At 38.8% G+C, this 16684-nt stretch overlaps 1 protein-coding gene across 9 annotated transcripts in view; it reads right to left on the bottom strand.

Annotated features, from left to right (window-relative positions):
* Nucleotides 1-6025: 6025 nt before the first annotated feature.
* Nucleotides 6026-16684, bottom strand: part of MYO6 (myosin VI) — an 856486-nt gene continuing 845827 nt past the window's right edge. For all 9 annotated transcript variants that reach the window (XM_085610973.1, XM_085610975.1, XM_085610976.1 and 6 more), the window contains one exon: nt 6026-7862. In XM_085610973.1, coding sequence (XP_085467099.1) covers nt 7663-7862 — 200 coding nt within the window. In that variant the 3' untranslated portion in view covers nt 6026-7662. The remainder of the gene's footprint in view (nt 7863-16684) is intronic.

Raw genomic sequence — 16684 nt, 5'->3', positions numbered from 1 at the left:
CTCTCCCAATATTCGTACCTATTATGAAGCAGCATTTATGGACACAGTAGTTCGTCTTCTTGATAATAGAGGATCTTTGGATAGCTTTTTTCTTGGTAAGATGGCTCATGAAGCCGGGACCTACCTTCCGGTCTTCTTAAAAACATCAAACCTTCCAAAAAAAGTAAGGTACAAGACACTTCAAGCTCTTTCTAATAGGCTCCAGAAATATTACTCTCAACAGGCACAATCTACAGGGTTTGAATATTTGGCCTTGACAGAGGCCATAAGTTTGGGCCTCTACATTCGTAATGGTCATACTAAACTTTTGGAATCAAAAGGTTTTAAAGAACTAAGCCACTTTATAATAGGAGGCAGATGTATTAACTGGGAGGAGGTTCAGGCCAGATGCGGCATTCAGAGCAGGCTACTCTTTTAGCTTCCTCCAGATTAAATCACTGATAAATATTCACCATCAGGAAATTTGGGGACCCCGTTGGTTCTTGCTGCTGTGTTTAGAACTAAACTGCGAGGTATAGGGAATTGGTATCGAATTTTTCTAAATCAAGGGGAGCCCCTAGTCGTTACTAAGTTTCTCGAAAAAACAAAACATGAACTGCTTTGTAATTTTTCAGTTAGAGAGTGGCAGACTATTTGTCAACATGGCAGCAACGCTTTAAGACCTTCCTTGAATGGTATAATAAAATGAAACGAGTAAGAACTTATGAAGAAGCCCATGCAAAAAGGATGGGAGCTAGTAGAAACTTCTCAGTTTGGAAATATTTTGATCAAAGGAAAGAGATCTCCAGGGGTAACATCTCTATTGGACTTTTGGCACTTTAAGCACTGTCATTTTGACATCTCTTTTTTGAATTAAGACACAAATGGAAAAGGACTTCTAGAGATATCATCTTTGTTTGTTATAGGCCATTCTTTAGCATTTGCACCTTACTTTATATGAAGTGATTTCTCTTAAAATGTTTATCGCTTTCTGATGATTTTTTCTCTTTTTTGCAAGAAAAGGATTGTATAGCATGAACTTAATCTTGATTTAATAGAAATGATTCTCAGGGCTTATACATCCGATGGTTCTTTTGCACTTTAGCACCTGCACTTTAGTTGTTATGAAACGATCTTTTTTAATTGTATAATATAACGCTTTTTCTAAGTAACAGGATACCTCAGGATGAATCCTATTTGTCGGATTTATTGCACTTTAGTCCATATGAAATGATCCCTTCCCAGATTATAATAACTTGTGATGAGGACTGCTTTTCTCTATCCAAACTGCTCTTTTTATGTTATTAATTCTGCTCAATTAAAAAAAAAAAAAAAAAAAAAAAGATTCATGCACAACAGTGTTCTCGATTTCACCAAAATCCTTTTCGTTAAGCAAAGTGAAAGGAGAACGAGAATCCGCCAAGAATTTTAGGTCTCTCTTGTTCACTGAAATCGTGCAAATTGGAGGCTTCCTTTTCTGTGAACCTTCCATGAACGATATCTCTACCACTGTACTCTCCCCTTGGTCTGTCGAGGATAGCATTAGAACGGTGTTGTTCTCACCATCGGAGCTGCAGAAATCTTCCTCAATGTTCTTGGCCGACTGTGAAATAGTAGATCGTTGACGAATGTTTGCCCTGCACACACGTTCAAAATGACCTTTTTTCCCCCACACTTGATTCAATGCTGGGCAAAATCTGGGATTGCCATGATTGGACCTGCTACCACAGCGGAAACATGCGTTTTCGCCCTTTTCCACTTTCTCATTCCTGGGTTTTTGTGAATATCCTTCGACATTGTGGGGAAAACCGGCACTGGTTCCTTAACTGGGTTGCTTGGAATTTGATCTGGTGTTAAGATGTTTCACTTGCATGGGTTTGATACACTCGTCCATTTCCTTCGTGCAGATTTGTGAATGTTCAATACTCCTCACTATCTTGAATGCCGACTCTAAATCAGGGTCTTCAGTTGATAAAAGCTTCTCCTTGAATTTCCTATTATTGGTTCTTTCTAAATGGGTCCCTGATGATTTCACCCTTGAACTCTCTATAGTTGCATGTAGCAGCCAGCATTCTGAGACTTGAAACAAAATCGTCAAATGATTCTCCTGGAAGTTGGGAATGTTGAAGAAACTCATGGCGTTCAAGAACAGTGTTTTTCTTTGGACTGAAACGCTTGTCTAAAGTACTAATAATAGAGGCATACTCATCAATTGTCGTTGAAGGATAACCGTACTCTCCACCCAATGAGAAAACACTTACAATTTCCAATGGTAATGTCTTTAAAATATTCCGACCTTCGGTACCTAAATTGTAAACTAAAAGTGCTTTTTTTCTTGGAGGTGAAGGTATCACCATCGATCAATTCCAAGTAAGCTTCAAAGGTTTCTTTCCATTGTTGCCAATTCAATGGAGGGAGTAACTGGAACCTGTAGAAATGGTGCTGGTGCTACAATTCTCACCATGAGATATTTACCGGGGGATTGTTACGAAGTTCACAGTGGATTCTGTTGCAAGTGTACTAATGCAGGTATGTTGACTATTTGTTTTCTTTAAAAAAAAACTACACACATATATATATATATATATTTATTTATTTTTTCCAATGTAGACATCACTGGCAAGGGGGAATTGGATCCTAAAACTCCTCGCTCAAAGGTGCTTCATGTCCTTTTCCTGGACTTTAACAACAGGGTCTGGCTGGAACAAATCATGGGGTATCAGCTTACAACTTGGTGCTTTTACCATCCATAAGATTACTTACATGACTTGCATATGGTCAATGAGGGTAACCTATATGTGTGAGGTGGGGTGCCTGGGGTTTGTGTCACTACCTCGCTGGCAGAAAGCATTTTGTACCATGCCTAGATTCTGAGACCCCCTACTTAGCTTTTTGACCTTTCATTCATGTGGAAATAAACAACTTTGTTCGCAATCAGTGCACCATTTCTCTGCATGCATCCCATATGGAGCTGAAGGGACATCATTAAATGTTAAAGAGAGCACAAATATTCACCAGATGATTAGTCTCCAAACACAAAAGTTATGTGGGCGTGAGGCTACATTAGGAACCCTCTGAGGTGCTGTTAACACACAATCTTTAATTCTATATATTGGATGTTAAATTTCATGCAATATCTTCACTTCTAATTTCAAATATTTTGCCAAACCCTTGCATGTTCCAACTGTTTGTACCCATATTAAAGCAGAGTCATGCCACCAAAATTGAACGTGTATGCCTTTGCTATGAACAAAAACGTATTTTTTTTAAATTGTGTAATCCATAAACACTTCTCAGACAAATGTGCTGTTTTATTTCTTAACTTTTCCAAAAATGCTTAAATACTAAGTAAAACTTTCCACGAGCGGTAACACATAGCCTGTGTTCTCTAATATAATTTGTTCTTTGCAATAATTGGTACGAAGAGATATTTTCTTACAGTAGTCCTTTAGCCTAACCCCCAACAACATAGACAGGCTTAGGGACACATTCCTTGGGACACAGCCATTTCCCTTAAACGCATTTGCCAATTACCAGGACCTTCCTAATGACCACCACTTAAGAACGAGAGCCCATGTTATAACAACAAAAATGTCTTTCAGCCCCCTACCAAAGCAGCAAACCCTTTTGGTCCTACCATTTTTAAGATGCCTCACTATAGCGTAGCCCAAGAGAACTTCTAAGTAAACAGAATGTATCTTCTATAAAGACCACATAGGGGCCCATCCTTTCTTATTAGAGTGATGACCTTGCTGCTAAAATTAAAGAAAGTAATAATCCCTGAAAAACGATCTTCTCCCTTCTCAAGGTTATGAAGAGTGCAAATTCAAAAACCGAATCACTCATCACCTCAACCAAATAGTGTGACGAGTTGACCAGATACTTTGTGAACACGGTGGAGAAAATCTACAGTCATTTTCCAGCCGTAATTGCCAACAGGGACAGTATGGGAGGGCAAAGGGATAGCGGAAACAAGGATGGAAGAACACTCTTCTCCTTCCCATTACTATCCCTCACCGAGGTAGAGTCTCTCTATACTAAAATTAAATCAGGTTCCCCAGCTAACCCTATGAAACCAGATCTACCCTGAAAATTCCAAAATCATATTCTACCAGTATGCAGGGAGTTGATAAATCTATCCCTAACTTCGGCATCCGCATCTCTCGCATGGAAACATGCTAAAGTAACTCCACTATTAAAGAAACCATCTCTGGAGCCATCCAAGCCGGAGAAATAGCACCCTATATCTCGGCTCCCTTTCCTGGCAAAAGCTACTGAATCTCATGTGAACACTGTCCTCACAGAATTTGTAGAGAGTAATGAGATACTGGACCCCTCACAAAACGGTTTCAGATCATGCCACAGTACCAAATCCGCTCTGTTGGCAGTGACGAAGCAGATTCAAAGCAGTTTGGATGAAGGAAACTACACAGACCTAATTCTTCTTGACCTAAGCGCCGCTTTTGATACGGTATCCCGAGGGATCCTACTGCGACGCTTGCAGGAGATAGGGATTGGGCTGTGGTCATGGCCTGGTTCAGATCTTTTCTGGATGGTGTAACTTTCCAGGTCACTATACCACCCCACTGCTCGCAGGAATATGCGATCCATTACGGAGTACCTCAGGGATCAATAGTAAGCCCGACGCTCTAACATTTATCTGCAACCCCTCGCAGCGATAGCAAAAAGCAGATGGTTGTCATAAGTGTCCTATACTGATGACACCCAATTAGTTATCTCTTTTTCCAAGCAATGCAAAAACAACCTTGTTAAATTCAAGGAAGACCTGCTGGCCATTGCTGACTGGATGACAGCAAACTGCTTGCAGTTAAATGCCAGTTAATCTGAAATACTATTATTTGGTCGGAGAAATGGTGGCCAGATAAACTGAAACCTGCACCCCTGCCTACAGAGGCAGTAAAAAAAACCTGGAAATTTGGATTGACAGAGGGTTATCCTTTGAAACCCAAACAAAGGTGGTCACGGGGTCTGTTTTGGGCTTCTGCGAGGATTAAAGCTCCTTCTTGGTTTCTTTGACAAACAAACTCGTCAGACTATTGTCCAGACCACGATTGTATCCAGGCTGGACTATGGTAACTCCCTATACCTAGGCACAAATAAATCTGGTATTCAGAGCCTTGAAAGGGTACAAAACGCGGCAGCATGCACCCTTTTTGCTCTCCTTAAATTTTGCTCAGTGTCAAAGCTCTTACCAAAGCTGCATTGTCTGCCTGTGGATAAAATAATTCAATTCAAGACACTGTGCTTTGCTCACAAAATTTTGACCCAGCAGGCCCCTCCTGTCCTCCTGTCCTAGCGAACATGCTAGCAACATACTCTGCAAGACATAACCTGCGTTCAGCCAATCAGTTTTTAGCCTGTGCCTCCCCCCCCCCTCCAAGTCCTGCGAGCTAGAGCCGGGGGACGCTCATTTAAGGCTTTGGTGTTTGGACTCTGGAACTCGTTTCCTGTATCCATTAGGGGCATTCAGAATCATCTAACTTTCCGTAAGGCTATAAAAACCTGGTTATTCCCAGCCTAACCTCTCTCTCTCTGCTCATCTTTCAGCAACTTGTACCTGGGTAGGGCTGGGATGCCCCGTCGCTGGGGCAGCCATGCGCTGTATAAATCCTTTTAACATAACATTTAGATAATGGAGAAAGAAAGAAAAGAAGGAAACGGGGAAAAAGGTACAGAGAGGAAGCCGAGTGCCTTTGATAACTAAGTACACGTAGGGTATTCCCATAGGAACCATGTCTCTAAAAAATAGCATTGAATGTTGCTGGCACATGCATGGATGCCATGTTCAAGTCCTAGCGTTTGCCACTTAACCAAATAGAGCCCATTGGGAGGACTGCTAAAGCAAGACTTCAAGTTACGTACCTTTAAGTACAACCAATATAAACAACATACCATAAAATTCATTATTTTCCATTATAATATTATTGATAACCAAAGGGGTACTGAGATATGATAGGAATTTTTCATACACAACAGCTTCAAGAACTTCGGAAAGCACAGTCCTTTTAGGACATACCAGCATATATTGCATTTGTTATTTTTATTTTCAGTACATCTGTATGATATTTGAAATACAGTCTTTAAAAACCAATGCAAGTAAAGAAGAGAGGCAACTGCAAAAGAGGAGCGACCCCTGTCAGGGTTAATGACAAAGATGTTACACAGCAACCTTTCCAATTTACAAGTCATAAAATTATAATTTCCGTACATTGAAAGACAACAAAGCCCTACGAGGTTTGATCATAAATAAATAACAAGCTCTGTATTAACAAACATCTTCACACACCATATTACAATACGGAATGCACTGTAGCCTTGTTCACATATATACTCTACTAGGCAAACTCTTTAGAGGTGCGCTCCAGCTGCCTTCTTGACTTTAGCTAGGTGCGGACGTGAGAACAACTAATGGACTGTTAGATGTAAAGGGCTTTAGTAGTGACAGTTCCAATCTTATAATGATGGAAGGGCCATTTTCTACCCACTTGAGACGAGAGGGCTCCACGTTGCTTCAAAGTTATGTATTTTTCCGTGATTCTCTTTAGCCAATATTTAACATGCACAGGATAGCACACGTTTTTTTTATTTTTCTTAATTCCCGGCACATTACCTTAGTGAGGATTCCTCTAACAGAATGCGATGAAGTTTTTCTATTACAGGAAACGAACGTACTGGCACTGCAGCCTGAGGAATGTAATTACAGTGCACGGTCGCTAAACGGATTGAAGCAGCTGAAATCGAGTTTACCTTTAAAGTTAACCGAAGCTTTGTATCTTATTAGGAAACTCAACTGGAGTGCCTAGGGTAAGACTGTACTGCGGTGCATCACTAAAACACCGACACAAATACGGAATAGGATTAAAACTGGCCCAAATTAATGGAATGCTGAAAGTCAAACCAAAAGATTACTTTATTGCTAAAATACAGTAGGTATTGCCATAGTGTTTCTCTGACTGTGCTACGATTAGGAATGTGCAAATTGTTCGTTTCAGTCCCTTATCTAGTGATACAAAGAAGAAGGTTTTGAGAAAAGAATGAATAGTACTATGAGAGCTAGCCTCACAATACAGACCTCTACATACATTTCTTAATATAGTGTAGACTTACACTTAAGAGGTCTTTAAATGCCCCCGAGCCAAAATAACAAGGGTGACATTTTTTTAGGCGAATCATTCAATTCAAAGACACAAATGTATTTATTTATTTTTTTTAAAAAGATTTTAAGTCATAGTCCTCAAAGATTCTTGGAGAAATTGGTAAATGAAGTTGGGTAAGCAGCTTTCAAATGAGGACAGTACACATCTTTGACCATATAAAAGGATGCCTTAACTTCTCAGGGAAAGAAGCTACGGCTAAGGCCTCACAATTCCAGTTGTAAGATATAAATAAAATGCAGCTGCAGACCACATAGGAAGCTACAAAAAAAATTCTGTCTCCAAGATCCGCACAGCTGCTGAACTCACTACACAAATGAAACATCAAAAAGTAAAAATGATCCATTCCCAGAATTAATAAAATCTGTTCACTTTATATTAAAACATCTCTATCATGATTATGGAATGTTACGTTGATCCCAAAAGGAGGCGTTTTCCCTTTATTTTGTTGCAAGGGTTTTCACCTCCCTTAGATTAGTGTGCAAACTCAACATTAGAACAGGAGTAACTATTTGAGTAGATTCTGCAGCATTGCTGTGGCATGGGTCGGCCGGGCTTGCTTGTTTTCAATTGCATTACGAAGGTACTGGATCCCTCCACAGCGCTCCCAGATCTCCTCAAACTGCCTGGGCAAAATTTCTGCTCCCCTCTTTCGAGTCAGGCCCGTCTCTTCAAGACTTAACTCACACATCTCCATATCGTCTTTTCCTGAAAGCAAAAAAAGATGGTGGTCTTAGTTATCACTCTTTATTCACTATCACATACACGATGTAAAACCGCTCTTAGCAATATGTAAATCAAATGTGGATACTAGTATATTGATCAGTATAGAATAAAGAAATCAATTCAGTATTAAAAGTTCTACAACTTGTTGTTACCAGTGGCAAGTGATGCAGTTTTTATTCGAATGATGATTGGAAAAGCTGCTGCTCTAGGAAATCTTGACTGAATAGCAACTAAATATTTCGAAAATGTAAGAAATATGATTTGTCCAATCTTGATCTCTGATTCCGGGCCCTATATCTGCACAATTATCAACAGGGCCAGAAATCTGCTTATGAAAGAGCAGACAACCTGACATCTATGGTTCACCTTGGAACATGCTCTCTATAACCAAACCATGCCGTCACAATCAGAAATGCTCTTAGTGGATGGAAAATTGGTCACTACTGCATTCGTTAGCAAATATTTGCCTGCTACAAAGCTGCTGGTCTGTTACATTTGTACTTAAAAGATCTTATCTTTGATGAATGTCATTTTGCACGTCACCACTGTTTTTAATATTATATTCATAATAAACAGCCAATTCTTATGTTTTACAATCTTAGTAGACTGACATAGATTATACTATATTAATATGGAATTTTTATATGGCAACTTTGGCTGGAATGCTTCAAGTCTCTACGATCACACCTCTATCCTTCAGCACCATCTTGAACTCTCTACTGGGATATCATACGGTCCTCAACTACTCCTGCTAGTACTAATCTAATCCCATTATCCTGCAACTAGAAAAGCCCACAGATTTACGCACAAATAACCTACACACTTGCATGATAGTAGCAGATCAATTGATGTCCCATAACAGCTCGAGATTACATTTTTGAAAACAGAAATCATCAAATAGCAAAATTATTCTACCTTTCATCCCAGTGCTCATTGGCACCTGTAATTTGGACCTCTCCTAGCCGCTTCCAGCTAGGTATGGAACCTTGCAGTGATCATGGACTGGAACATCCCACATAAACAAGAAAAACAAATACTCCTTATACAACCTAAGGATTCTCAGACACGTCTTCATTTGCTGGGGTTTTCTCATGGCACCCATCTTATTATTGCTCTATTACGATCATATCTAGATTATATCAGTGAATTATGGAACTGAATTTAAATTGGGACTCAAACTTTCCTCCTATCAAGACTTGTTGATTCAAAACTCTATGCCCAATTTACTGCTGATACAACTCAGAAATAGAGATCATATTGCTCTAGCCCTTGAGAAACGCTGTTGGCTTCACTTGGACAAATGTAGAAATGTCAAGGTTGTTTGCAATTCAAATCAAGCAATTCAGAGAGCAGAACCAATATTTCTGTATAACATCCCTCTCACTCACACACTAACACAGATAGAACCTCGAAATAACAGACTAGGGTGCCCCCCTACAGTGAATAAAATTACCATCTGCACAACTGGCGAACGATCACCTGACATCCATAAATACACCATCACCCAGAAAATCAGTCACATGCTCTAGTGACGGCATATATTATTAATAAATGCTACCACAATAATCTGATGGTCTTCTGCGCTACTGACATGCCTATACATGTAGCTAAATCTACAACTAGAAGACAGGAGCAGCCCTCTGCACTTTAAACACAATAGTCAATGCTTCCCATTTAGTGGCAAATAAACCTAACCTTTATCAACCATGCATAGAAGGCAGGCTTGCCAGAACTTGTCCAAGGACTAGCGGAAACATCAATGATAGTAACGCTCATTACAAGTATTTAATTCAAAACAATCTGTATTATAAAATACAAAGGAATAGTCTGGGTAGTTCCAAGCTCAACATGAAAATTATAATATGCATGCATATGATAAAAAAATGTGAAGATTTAAAAGCAACTGATCCGACGCTATAGGACTAAATCGTCTATTATAAGCAGAAAGCTTTATACATCAATAACAAATCTAAACTAATAGTCTTTCCAAAGAACGCAAGCTGGCATTTAACGTATTTTCAATTCAAACAGCTTATTTGTTGCTAATCATGTCCAAAGTGTTACTCTTTTCTTGAAGCTCTTATGTCTGGCTGCCATTCCAAAATATAGAATATCCATACTTAACTTAAGGTGCCTTCAAAAATCTTGACCTAGGTTATTCACATTGCCTATATGAAATACTGTCTGACTTTTGTTTAAACCTCTTGGAATAGGTAAGGATTTAGTTTTGATGCCTGGGACTTTTTTCCACTCATTATCATTACCTACCAACTTTCTCTCCCTCCGTGGTAACATTTCTTCTCAATCCCTACCTGAAGTCTTCATGTTGAAAAGAAAAATTGTACACCCTGAAGATTCCAAATGTTTCACTTTTAAATTAAATTTATTTGTAACCTTTTCTGATGATCTAATTTTGATACTTCTTTGTGATATAATCAGAAGTTAACTCCAAGAAGTCAAACCCTTCATTGGTATAACTAGAATAAATTATGCGTTATGTCACTTCATGGAGTGGAAATCTGAAATTGCTTAAACAAGTGAAAAGAGATTTTGGCTTGACCAATAAACACTTTAAATAATAAGTAATCATAAACAAAATTCTAGCAGAAATATTTTCTTTTGAAGTAAAATCAATGTCTCCATCACACTTGTCTTCGAATGATCAACGTTGAGTAAATCATCAGCAGTTACAAGATTATAGAGTTGGATAAAAACATATAGCGATAGTATATGGCAGTGAGATAAAGAGGGAAGAAATTGAAAAGAATCAGACTTTACTTTATGACATTTAAGATGGGCACTAAGCATGCTTTTAGAGCTACTAGTGGAACAACATCTCTCTGTTTTTTTTCTTTTACTTACCCTTGTTGATAGCGACCCGTTTGTAGAAGCCCAAGCATCGTATTTCTAACAAATACTGTCACTGGCAAAATCCATTAAAGACTTGTGCATAAATGTTTTTGACTGTCTTAAATTACATAACCTTTGGGGGAACTGGATCTTGGAAATCAATAAATTTATTTTAAAGATTTTTCCCATTAAGTTGGCTACCAGTAATATATTCTATATACAGGGACAAATTAAATTATGTTATGATGCACTCTGCTATTACTCTACTATGCAACATCTCTGGAGAAATAATAAAGGTTTTATTTCATCCTGTAGAAAGGAATGTATTAAAGTCCCACCTTGAATCTAAACACTTTGAGAAATGTGGGAATCATTAAATGTATGTTTATTGCTTAATAACAGAGAAGGTGAAGTTCCAAAGCCTCCTTGAATACTCTATAATATTGATTAGACGTTGGCCCTGATTTATAGTTTGGTGAATGGAGTGCTCATCCACCAAACTTTAAATCAGGCTTTAACACTTGAAAACATGTTTTTGTCAATCTTTCATTTCATGGTATTGCTATACTAAATTCATGTGATATGGAAGGATTTGCCTCGTCTATCGCTCCCTATTTAGTCCATGTTATCTTCCCCTTCCCCTTTTCATTTTCATCTTACTAGAAATGTTTGTAAAATTTGTGAGTATTTTCTTCATAATTGGATTTTACTTTACTTATAAATGTTAGACCTGTCAACTTTAGGGCGGTCTTCGCCCAAACATTTTGCCTTCACCCTCTTATTTTTCTGAATTTGCTTTTGTTGGTCTTAGGACTCTGTGCACTTTACCACTGCTAACCAGTGCTAAAGTGCTTGTGCTCAGTCCTTAAATTAAGGTAAAATTGGCATATTTAATTTACTTATAAGTCCCAACTAAACTGGTATACCACATACCTTCGGTCTGTAAATTAAATGCGACTAATGGGGCTGCTCAAAAGTAGAGATTAGTATAACGTAGTGATTCATATACACATTCTTACCAGAATGAAACAATACATTTCCATCTGAAATATGACATAGGCATTTATAAATGTATTTATCATCCTAAAACTGTGATCCATATACATTGCAAATTGATTTTTTTTAATCTCTGGTGAAGTGAATAAGTGAATAAACAGCAAACACGCTTTCAATTACATAACGGAAACATATATACAGTACGCAAAAACTGCATTAGCTGGAACATTCAGCACCTTCCAATTGTCCGTAAGGAACAGATAAACTGACTGTCCATTTGACCTCCTTGCTTCCTTATTTCTCTGAATACATGGGTTGTTTTCAAATGAGTAAAACCATAATGCACCTGCAGGTAGTTCTATAGTCAAGAACATCCTGGGGCTTTCACTGCTTTAAATTTCTCGTTATGACCGGAAAACAAAAATAATAATGTACACCTAGTACCAGAAGCCAAATTTGTAGAAAAAAAGAGACTACAGAACCAGAGAGACCAACAGGTCTATTGTCTGCAAAAACTTGCATGTTACATACAAGGATCACGTAGATAGAAGAGTGATTCCATTATTTTTGCCTTGAATTTAAATGTTTTCAAATTTGTGTGAATAAGCTGTTCTTCTAGCGTACTTGGCATGCTCAGATTGATTGATCGAGAGCCTAGATAGGTGCCAGCTATATCTTTGCCAGTTGAAAAGATCCTACTTCGCTATAAGATGGCTGCGGCCTTTACACAGTGACACCCTCCCAGTATGCTATGACCATGATGCGTGTTACTCCACTTCCGTACTGAAATCGCAGTAGAGTCTTTGAGGTGTAGATGCTCTTGCGCAAGAGGTTCCTTGTGAATTTGCTTCTACCCGATTCTAATTGACAAACCAGGACTCATTCCATTTCTGGCAATATTCTTTTTCTATTTTAGGGCACTTTAGGTGTCACGGTTTTGAAGTGGTGTATAGTTTTAGTCTATATTTTCTTCCTAGGTAGAAGCTCGCACAAGTGATGTCGAACAGGATGAGTATTAATAATTTAGTATGCCACATGCGGCCACCCTATAAGTACAATAGAGTGTTTGGATCCATACCCATGAGTATACTCTCACAACACATGGTGAGAATGCAGCACATTGGACACAGAGTGGTCACTAATTGATGGCACGCCATATACTAGGTGTTCCAATTTGTTTAAAGAGGTCTAAGGGCTCGTCAGCACAGTGGTATACACTGGCATGATACCACTGTCATGGAAATGGCAATCGTGGAGATATCTGTTTGACTGAATTTCTCATTGTTTCACATGTACTTTGTTTTGTGGAAAACTGAGGCATATTAGCTTGATTTATGGGGTCATTACATGTGGCAAGATATTTTTTGCAGGTCTCTCTGATATGCTAGTCTCATCTGTTCATCAAATTTGGTCTCTGGTAAAACAAGGTGTTGATTAGGCTAGTGTATATCTGATTATATAAGTACATGGTGTTTTGATCCTATGAAATATGATTTCCAGATTGTTTTAATTTTTATTTTTAGGCTTGGGTCCTTTTATCTTCCCAGTCCTGAGGAAGCCTTTAATGAAGAAAGGTGGAACACGTTGAGTCACTAGTAAGGGGAGGGGGGAGTCAAACAAGATACATTATTATCTAATTGTTTCTATTATAACCAGAAATTTAAAGGGGTGAAAGCCTCAGGAGGTTCTTGACTATAGGATACCTTCAGGTGGATTGTGGTTGCACTTACTTCACAGCCACCCGCCCACTGAGAAATAAGGAAGCAAGGAGGAACAAATGGACAATCAGTTTATCTGGAAGGTGTGGAATTTTGCCACTAATGCGGTTTTTGTGTACTGTACGCATGATTCACTTATGTAATTGAAATTGTGTTTGTACTTTATTCACTTATTCACTGCATCAGAGATAAAAAAAAAAAATAATAATGTATATGGATCAAGTTAGTTTTTATTTTTTAAAGTCTGATAAATTAATTTATGAATGACTGGGTCATATATCCAAATGGAAATTCATTTTTGTATTGTGAAAAGAATGTGTATGTGAATCTAGCCCTATGGTATTCCATTACCTACTCTTGAATTTCTGCCCAAGTTACGTGGGGTTAATTAGGCAAAGCTCCTTCTTCACGTAAAGTGGGCCTGCAGTACTTATTGTGCCAATTTGACTGGGCAATATAACCCCCTGCCAAGACTAAAGCTCTCTTGTTAATACATATAAGTGACCCTTAAGGTAGGCACTTGACATCAAAAAGTTGGGCATGTACCTGTATGTTTTACATATCCTGGTTGTGAAAAACTCACAAATGTGTTTCTCTCTACTGTAAGGCCTACCTCTTCCATGGCATAACATTCTGTTACCTTATTACATTTAAAAAAGTGCTAATTTTTGATTCGGAATAGGTAGGAAAGTCATGTTTGGTATCTGAGGAATTCTAAAAATAAATGATAGATGGAATGCTGAACAAAGCAATTCAATTCACCCCCAGTAACAAAGATCTGGATTTAATCTATCTTTTTTTGCTCACCACACTACCCTAGTTTGGACCCAGACATATGCAAATCTGTCTTGACCCAGCACCTCATGGGATCAATCCAGCCCGAACTGCCAAACCAGGACCTCTCTCAACCAGAACAAGCATCCTGGGACTGGTTTCACGATACTACCCCTCATAAGCCATGCTAGCTTGAATACAGTGGCACCGTGAGCACGGGAGCCACATCTGGTCATACCCTTCCAACTTAGGGCGACAAAAGCAAAAAAGAATAAATGATGGACGGAATGCAGAACAATACAAAAATTCACCCCCAGTCACAAACATCTGGGTTTAATCCATTGTTTTTTTGCTCACCGCGCCACCCAAGTTAGGACCCAGTCATATGCAAGTCAGTCTTGACACTGCTCCTCATGGGAACAGTCCAACTCGAACTGCCAAGCTGGTTTGTCCCCGCTCTATAATCAAGCATCCTGGGATTGTTTTTGGGGTATCACCCCTCATCAGACAGGCTAGCTTGAATCCAGTGGCGCGGTGAGCATGGGATCCACGCCTGGGCATACCCTTCCCAGTTAGGGCAAGAAAAACAAAAGAGAACAAATGATGGATGAACAATGCAAACATTCACAGCAGTTGAAAGGTTTTGGGCTTAATCAATCGTTTTTTCCCTTACTACACCACCCCAGTTTGGACCCAGCCATATGCAAATCAGTATTCACCCTGCACCTCATGGGATCAGTCCAGCCCGAACTGTTGAGCCAGGACCTCTCTCGACCAGAAAAAGCATCCTGGGACCGGTTTCAGGATACTACCCCTCATCAGCCGTGCTAGCTTGAAACCAGTGACTGTTAGTATATGATAAGAATGACAAAGGGAGAGCAACAACTGGGTAGCTCTGTCCTGTCCCCTACAACATGTAAAAGTAGTGCATTAGATATCTAACTGAGGTTTAGCCAACATTGAGAAAGTATCACAAATCATTTAGAGCAAAAACAATCTGAGATGCTTCCCCATCTCTAAGGTCCACAGCATTGCTGGCTATTGCCTTGAGGGTACACCTGCAGGTGGAGAAGTACCACCATTTCCTAGAGTTGGTGCGCTAAGGCACATCAGAGATGGTTTCGGAAAATCATTGTTTCCGATAGATCCTAATATGGCTTTCATAGGATAGGGAAAATTAATGACCTGTACTAACCGATATGTCGGAGAAAAATTAAGCAAGCCTGTCAGAGGTGGGATTGCTTAATAAATCCTTAATCTCTGACAGGTGGAAAACCTCAAAAGCAGAGTAGAGTTTTAATATGCTGAGACTAGCTTCTGAAAGTCATTGGTAGTCAGCAAAGAGATTGATAGAAAAAAACAGGTGCAATTCAGTTGGTAATGCACAGACCTGTGAATATATTCGGTGGAATTTCAGGGGCACAGAAATTAACTGACATCACAAGGGAAGAATGAAGAAGAATCAAACAAGGTTTTGGAAACAATATCTAAACAAAGAGACTTCATTATGCTGACAAAGAAAGTTGAAATGCTGTTTTATAGAGTCGCTAGGAGGGACCCAGTGCAGATCCTAGAGCCTCAGGGGCTTTAAAACTGTATAAACATTTTTCCAGGAAAATTCTGTTTGTCTAAAAAATAACGAACTAAGGCTTTGTTAGCTTTTTCGTTATGTTTCCTCTCTTCTGATGTTCTAGTTGTTGTTGACTAAACTCCACCTAATCTAATCTATATGAGAACCACATATGGTTCCTGAATCATCCATTACCTCTTCCAGAATAACGCATTGAGCAACGTCAAATTACTAAAATTTATGGCCACAGTATCTTTGAAGGGATATGGGTCATCAGATTTAAAGCTATGATCCGTGTAAGTTTGTGATTATTAATTAATGATCTTATCATTCTCTCCTATTCCTTCCTACAAAGCCACTAAATCCGACAGAGGTGCAAAATGAACTGTATCAAAGATATACAAGCAGGTTCTGATTTCAAGCCACATTCAACCGCTAACCCTGGGACATGGAAACATGGTCCAAATCTTAAGAAACATGCTTATATCTAAATAAAAGAATGGGGGCTCGAATTACTATGGTTGTCTATAGTATTATAATTATTTATTACTGATTTAAAGTTTCTAACATTTTTGTTATGAGAGCCATCATCTGCTCCCCAGAAGAATCACAGTTAACTCCCTCTGCTCATAAGTAACGATTACAAGCTCAAACAATCTTCCATTTATGCATACCAGAGAGAGAGAGAGAGAGAGAGAGAAAAGGCTCCGTACTCAGTCTATATGTAGCCAACGTGCTTTGAAATGGTAATTAAATCATGGCTCTGTAAGTCAAACTCTTCTCATTTCTAACAATTGATTCATTTGTGCCTGTGCCTTAACTGTTCCCCTTCCCTAACCGAACTATCTTGACATTCCACAGTATATTTTGAATTGATCAGCTGGTAAGGTAGCTGA

Source organism: Triturus cristatus, chromosome 6 (assembly GCF_964204655.1).
Source record: "Triturus cristatus chromosome 6, aTriCri1.1, whole genome shotgun sequence".
Classification (NCBI taxonomy): Eukaryota; Metazoa; Chordata; class Amphibia; order Caudata; family Salamandridae; genus Triturus; species Triturus cristatus.
This window is presented reverse-complemented; position numbering and strand designations above follow the sequence as displayed.